This window comes from Oryctolagus cuniculus, assembly GCF_964237555.1.
Source record: "Oryctolagus cuniculus chromosome 16 unlocalized genomic scaffold, mOryCun1.1 SUPER_16_unloc_1, whole genome shotgun sequence".
Lineage (NCBI taxonomy): Eukaryota > Metazoa > Chordata > Mammalia > Lagomorpha > Leporidae > Oryctolagus > Oryctolagus cuniculus.
The window spans coordinates 6,756,561-6,763,129 of record NW_027208201.1 but is presented as its reverse complement, the minus strand read 5'-3'; the positions used below and the strand labels follow the sequence as shown (position 1 = coordinate 6,763,129).

Here is a 6,569-nt window from a genome sequence, read left to right as displayed (position 1 = left end):
AAACACAGAAAAGTGTAACTGCACTAGAAGAAACACTACAGAGATTTCTTCAGGCTGCTGCAGGAAGAAGATTTAATGTGGAGATATATAACTCCAGGAATTTAGATAATCAAGACATAAAATGCAAATAAATATAAATGAATACTGACTGTATAAACCCTGTATAGTTTTACAACTTTTATGTACATCTACTTTTTCAAAATAAAATGCTCTTGAAAACCACATTAAACTTCCCCCAAAACCAGAGATGGCAGAAGGCACTTCAGGAGATCCCCAGTCCTTCCCACAAGACTAGAGATTATAATCATCCCAGCAAGTGGCTCATGGTCTAGCCAACAGTGGAGCTGACAGGTTCTTCCGTGGGACTACCGAGCTCCTTAAAATTACAGGCCACTAGGCCAGCGCCACGGCTCACTAGGCTAATCCTCTGCCTTGTGGCACCGGCACACTGGGTTCTAGTCCTGGTCGGGGTGCCGGATTCTGTCCCGGTTGTCCAGGCCAGCTTTCTGCTGTGGCCATGGAGTGCAGTGGAGGATGGCCTGAGTACTTGGGCCCTGCACCCCATGGGAGACCAGGAGAAGTACTTGGCTCCTGCCATCGGATCAGCGTGGTGTGGTGGCTGCAGCACGCCAGCCGCAGTGGCCATTGGAGGGTGAACCAACAGCAAAAGGAAAACCTTTCTCTCTCTGTCTCTCTCTCACTGTCCACTCTGCCTGTCAAAAAATAAATCAAAAAAATAAATAAATAACAAAAAAATTACAGGCCACAGGAGCTCAGATAGCAACTGTCATCCTCATACAAAACAGTGGGTCCGAGCAAAACTTTCATCCTTACAAAACGAGAGTTGATGAGGATCTGAGCCAACACTGTAGTCATATGCAATACTAGAAAGGGGGTAGCATCACAAGAGACTTCCTCAGCTGCCCCTCAACTCTAGAGAATGGAGAGCCCATATCCAGTGGATGACCAAGTCCAGACCAGGTAAGTAGACAAGACCCAGAATGACTGCTGGTCCCCCACAACAAGAGAAAGAATAGAAGCTATTAGAGATCCTTCTGCTTCCATTGGCTAGAGGTAAATGAGGCCCCATGCAATAACCGCCCCTGCCACCTGCCATCTCCCTGAACTGGAGATGATGGGACCTCTGTCATCCCAAGATTTGAAAAATGGAAGGGACCAGCATTGTCATAGTGAGTCAAGCTGCTGCCTGTGACATCGGCATCCAACTTGGATGCCAGTTTGAGACCTGGCTGCTCAGCTTCAGATCTGCTCCCTGCTAAGGAGCCTGGGGAAACAGCAGGATATAACTCAGGTGCTTGGGCCCCTGCACTCACATAGGAGACCTGAGAGAAAACAGGATCCAAAGCTTTAGGTCCCCTAATTAACCCCTTATGTCATGGGGGTTTGTTCACATGTTGGAGGTTTCAAGTCATACCCTGTATCACAACTTGATGGAAATCCTGAAAAAGCAACTCCCAATTCCCTACCCAGTAAATGCCACACCACTGTCCCTCAGTGCAGGTCCCATCTTGCCTCCCTTTGTCCAAGACTAGGTATTAATGTTTCCAGCAGTGACACCTTAGACACCTTTGAGACAATCGAGAGTCTCCACAGGTAGCCCGCCATGGTCTACAACATTTCATATGGTGGGAAACTACCTCTCATGCCATTGTTAAAGTTGGAGCTGATAGAAGCATCTGCCAGCAGCATTCATCACAGATGAGGGGATCCCAGAATGCAAATTCCACAGGTCTCCCTCAGCATAAGATGACTGCACCCACGGTGAGACTTCCCTTATCCCAAACACAAGGAATAATCAGTCTCAGCAGGCAGCCTCTCCTTGCAGTACAAGTATCCTACATCACTTTCCCCACATTGTAGTGGATGAACAGAGCCCCAATGAACCAAGTATCTCCTTCCCCAGGGGATGTTGTCTCAGAACATGAAAGACGAGAGTGGTTCTCACAAGCCAACAGATAATGCCAAATTTCCCATTATAGGAATGTCAGGAGCCCAGCAACAAATCTCCCCCCAAAACTGAATCATTGAATTGCCTGGACCCAACACAATCCTTTTATCTGCTGTATTCCCGGCTGAATAGCCCCAGAGGAAAGGGTGAAGGGTGCTAGGGAAAGGACTGAAAGTGAAAGAGATGTAAGAGGGGAGTGGAAAAAATAAGTGGGAAAGGAATAATTATGCACAGACACAAAATATGGGATCTGAGCAAGCAAAATTATTCTCCCAAAATGCATGGAAGCGAATTTGAGCAAGTACTCCCAGTCATATCTAATAGTAGGAACTGCAACAACAAAAGTGATTCCCTGAATGGCCCGTTCCAGATCCTTGCAAAGCTAGCCATGAATAGTAGGGCCCTAAACACATACAGTCAAACCATGTTATCTAGGCCTACTCTACATTGTATAATAATATTTGGTCATTTTTGATTAGCTTGTTTCAGCATGAAACAATCATGTTATAACCTATGTCCTTAATACATTTTTTTTTGCAAAAAAATTCTTGAGGACCTTTATTCTGTAAGTTCTTTTAAGAACTTTTAAGAAGATCCATTGAATGCCACTCGTGTCAACAACTGTGATAATACCAGTTAAAATAGTTTACATTGAGGTTGCTACAGTTACAAAGATTGCATTGAATAGGGCAAAGTTGAGCTTTATGGCTGCTGCCTGTTCTCACCTCTAATTGTTTAAAAAGTCATATATATATATATATATATATATATATATAATTTAATTTAATTGGAGAGGGGGAGAGAGGGAGATCTTCCATATGCTGACTCACTCTCGAAATGGCCCCCAAGCCCAAGTAGGACAAGGCTGAACCCAGGAACCAGGAAAGTAATCAGGGTTTTAATCTGACTCAAATGGCCATAACATGAAGAAAATCTCATAGGAGCAGATATCTTACCCTTGAACATTATGTATTGTAAGAAAAAAATTGTATCAAATACTATATAATCCCTCATGCTATATTATCCATGTAGACTTTGATATTAAAATAAAGAAAAGGCACTGTAAAGAAAAACTGAACTATTGAAAGAGTTCCTTTCTCAAGGGAAACCTATCCTGTCATCCATAAAAAGAGGTGCACCCCACAGTTTCAGTCTAAAGAGTTTCATAAAGAACAGTTGGGGATTACAGGATCAGCGAAGAGGGTGGGACTGGCATTACATGGAAAGCTCTTTCTTGGGGGGGGGTTCCTTGCCCCCACAGTGCCTGCACCACGTGGCTGCTCCTTCTCTCCAGCTTCTGCCCCATCAGTCTCCCCTCCCCGCCTTCTCTCCCTCTCTGATGATCTTGTCTGCATTCAGGGCCTCAGCCAGTCTCCTACTCAGCTTCTTCACTTTCCTTGTCTTCCTTTGGATGTCCGTAGGAGTTACCTGCCGGCTGTAGAAAGACCAGGAAACCCCTGGATCTGCGGGTGGAACCATCAAAGTCATCTCCGAGGCTGGCCCAGGGGTGGGCATGGGCGTGGGCCTGGACTGCAGACCCACAGCACCAGCCGGACCTGGGGCTCTCCTTGGGATTGCCGGTGCTGTCATCTTCCAGGCATTTGCAAAATTCAAACTGGGTAAAGACTCTCGCTCGCTGCTGCTGGCCCAGAGCCCTGCAGCCACCTGAGTGCACAGACCTGCTGGGGCTTTTCCAGCTTCCCCTTGGCCGGCGGCGCTGGAATGCATTGCCCGAGAAGGCAGTAACTCGAGTAACTGGGCTCTGGAAGGCGTAGCTGGTCTGAGCGGCATTGCGGAGCCTGTGCCGGGTCTCGGCTTGGTCTTCATCACATACGCTTCTTGCTTCCTTCGAAAGGTCTCAGGAATCATTGTTCTTCTCAGCCTCCTCTTGAAAAGCAAAACCAAACTTGAGCAGAGTGGAAGACACAGACTGCCATCCATGGATGGGGTCCCAGCTGCCTCCACCTCCCCTTCTGGGTGAAACTGCCTTACACTGTACACCGCTGACATCCAGAAGGCTTGGGGCATGAGCGGTTTGTGAGGATGAGAAGGAAAAGGTGTGTGTTTTAGAGTTCGTTTTTATTTGATAGCAGAGTGACAGAGAGTGAATGAGAGAAGGGGAGGCCAGAAGAACGTCTCTCGCTTGCTCTTACAATTGCTCTCAGTAACTCTTTCTTTGAAATAAATTAAGAAATGTTTTAGAACAATCTGGTCTCTGATCCCAAGAAAGTTCACATAACAAAGAGTAGATGACATTGACTGTCACTCAAAACCATGGAGATAATACTGTTTGAAGTTGTGGCCATGTTTGGAGTGAACCAGCAGATGGAGGGCTTCTCTACCCTCCCACCACCCAGTAACTCAGCCTTCCAAATAAATTAGTAAATCTTAAGAAAAAATTCTGTGAGTTACTCAGAGAAATTTCAGTGAAGGAAAAAGTACACCAGTGTACACTCTGCGTTCACAATACTTCTCTACTCACTAGGGAGGGCTGGCTTGGAGATGAGAACAATACAGGTTTTCCCATGGTCACAAGGTTTGCCTGGCTGCCCTCAGTGTGGGATGTGCACAGCCTGTGGATCCTTGGAAAATGCTGGAACTTTGCCCTCTGGCTCGTCCTTTATAGAGAAAGACAGTGGACAACCAACTCATTGGGAAATCCACGGATCCTGGGAAAAATGCAATGACTTCCACCAGTAGACAATCCCATCAGTGGATAAGCCACAGGCCAAGGGAAAATGTATGCGGGAAGCATTTTCTGTATGTAAAAATTAGAAAGTTTCCATATATATAATTTTGCATATGACATTGGTTTTAATAGGCTAAAGTAGAAACTGTGTTGGTTCTGTGGCCCAGTGAATTAAGCCACCCCTGGAAATGCCCACATCCCATAGAGGGCCAGGTTGGAGTTCCAACTGGTAGACTTTGAATCCTGCTCCCTGATGGGTCTGGGAAAGCAGTGGAAAGAACCAGCTGATGCAAGATGGCTCTTTGGGTCTGTTTCTCTTGTTCGCGGCCCCTATGCCTTTCTAAATAAATAAGTAAGCAAGTAAATCAGTAAATATGTGAAAAGATTGATTTCAAAAATCAAATCCTGAGGTCAGCATGGTGGTGTAGCTGATAAAGCTGCCACCTGCAGTGTCGGCATCCCACTTGGGCACTAGTTTGACTCCTGGCTGCTCCACTTCCGATCCAGCTCTCTGCTATGGCCTGGGAAAGCAGTGGAAGATGGCCCAAGTCCTTGGGCCCTGCACCCATGTGGGAGACCCAGAAGAAGCTCCTGGCTCATGGCTTTGGATCCATGCAGCTCTGGCCATTGCAGCCAACTGGTGAGTGAACCAGTAGATGGAAGACCTTTCTCTCTCTCTGCCTCTCCTCTCTCTGTGTAATCTGACTTTCAAATACAAGAAATGCTGGTGAGGATGTGGGGAAAAACATACCCTAATGCACTGTTGGTGGGAATGTAAGCTGATAAAGCTGCTATGGAAGACTTTATGGAGGACCAGTTTATACCTGTAACAAGGTGTAAAAAAATGAATGTCCTGCTGTGGGCTGTTGGATAAAATAAATATGGTAGACAGAAAGACAAATAACACAGATTCTCCCTTAAATGTGGTAGCTAGCATTTTTAAAATAGTCACAAGATGAAAATTTAAAATAGCAATTTGATATCCGATAACTTTGGACAGCCCTTGTGTCAATTGTTGAGGAACAGTTTGTTTTTTCATACTATTTGTTGAACTCTTACTTAATATAGAATTAATTTTAGGTGTATAAAGTTAATTGAAAATAAATCTTAGTGTAAAATAAGAATGGGAATAGGAGAGGAAGGAGGAAGAAGAGTAGAAGTGTAGGTGCAAGGACAGGTAGCGTGGGAAAAATCATAACATTCCTAAAGTTGTTTTTATGAAATGTGTCAAGTTTAGATACCTTAAATAAAAGGGTTCTGGGGAAATCTAAGAAAAAATTCATTTTGGTTGTGAAGAAAAATAAAGGAAAGAAATATGTCTGTTTATATCATTTTGGCTGCAAATATAGTATTTTGCCTTTGTTTTAAAACTTTGTTGAACAAATTATTAATAACTACACACTACTACACTATGAATGTTCTATGGCTATTTTAAAATTTGCTGTATGTGAGGGAAGTTGAACATTTTTCATTGGATTATTGTTTATAGCCCCTGCCTATATTCCTGCAGAACTATGGTCTTCTTGCTTAGTACTTGTTGAACGCTTTATTTAGTGGAGCTTTAAGCTTTTGAGTCAAATGCAAACTAAAACTATGTTATCTCAAAAATAACAAAATATTAGGTTGAGCAGAAAAATGAAACAATAAAATTGCAAAAAAGAATGGTAAAAATCTGTGAGATGGAAAATTATACAGTTTGAAAAAGGAATAAGTGATGATGGTGCAATGTGTATGGGTTTGAACCAAGACTCCTAAGCCACATATTGACTGTTGCCACTTGTCAGAATTATTCATAAAATGTGAATTCATAGAAACATATGGAGATGATTGGTTGCATGATATGAGTTTGAAAGTGACTTCTTATTACATAAGGAAATTTTTATAGGGTGATGAAAACCCTTCAATCCACTT

At 43.8% G+C, this 6,569-nt stretch overlaps 1 protein-coding gene across 1 annotated transcript; it reads right to left on the bottom strand.

Moving 5' to 3' along the window:
* Window positions 1–3,274: 3,274 nt before the first annotated feature.
* On the bottom strand, window positions 3,275–3,997 carry LOC138847810 (methyl-CpG-binding domain protein 3-like 2B). The gene has a single exon (XM_070067624.1). It carries the CDS (start codon window positions 3,995–3,997, stop codon window positions 3,275–3,277), a length of 723 nt encoding a protein of 240 aa, XP_069923725.1.
* Window positions 3,998–6,569: the final 2,572 nt, after the last annotated feature.

Coding starts and splice junctions, on each gene's coding strand:
- LOC138847810 (XM_070067624.1), bottom strand. CDS start 3,997: ATGCCCCAAGCCTTCTGGATGTCAGCGGTGTACAGTGTAAGGCAGTTT.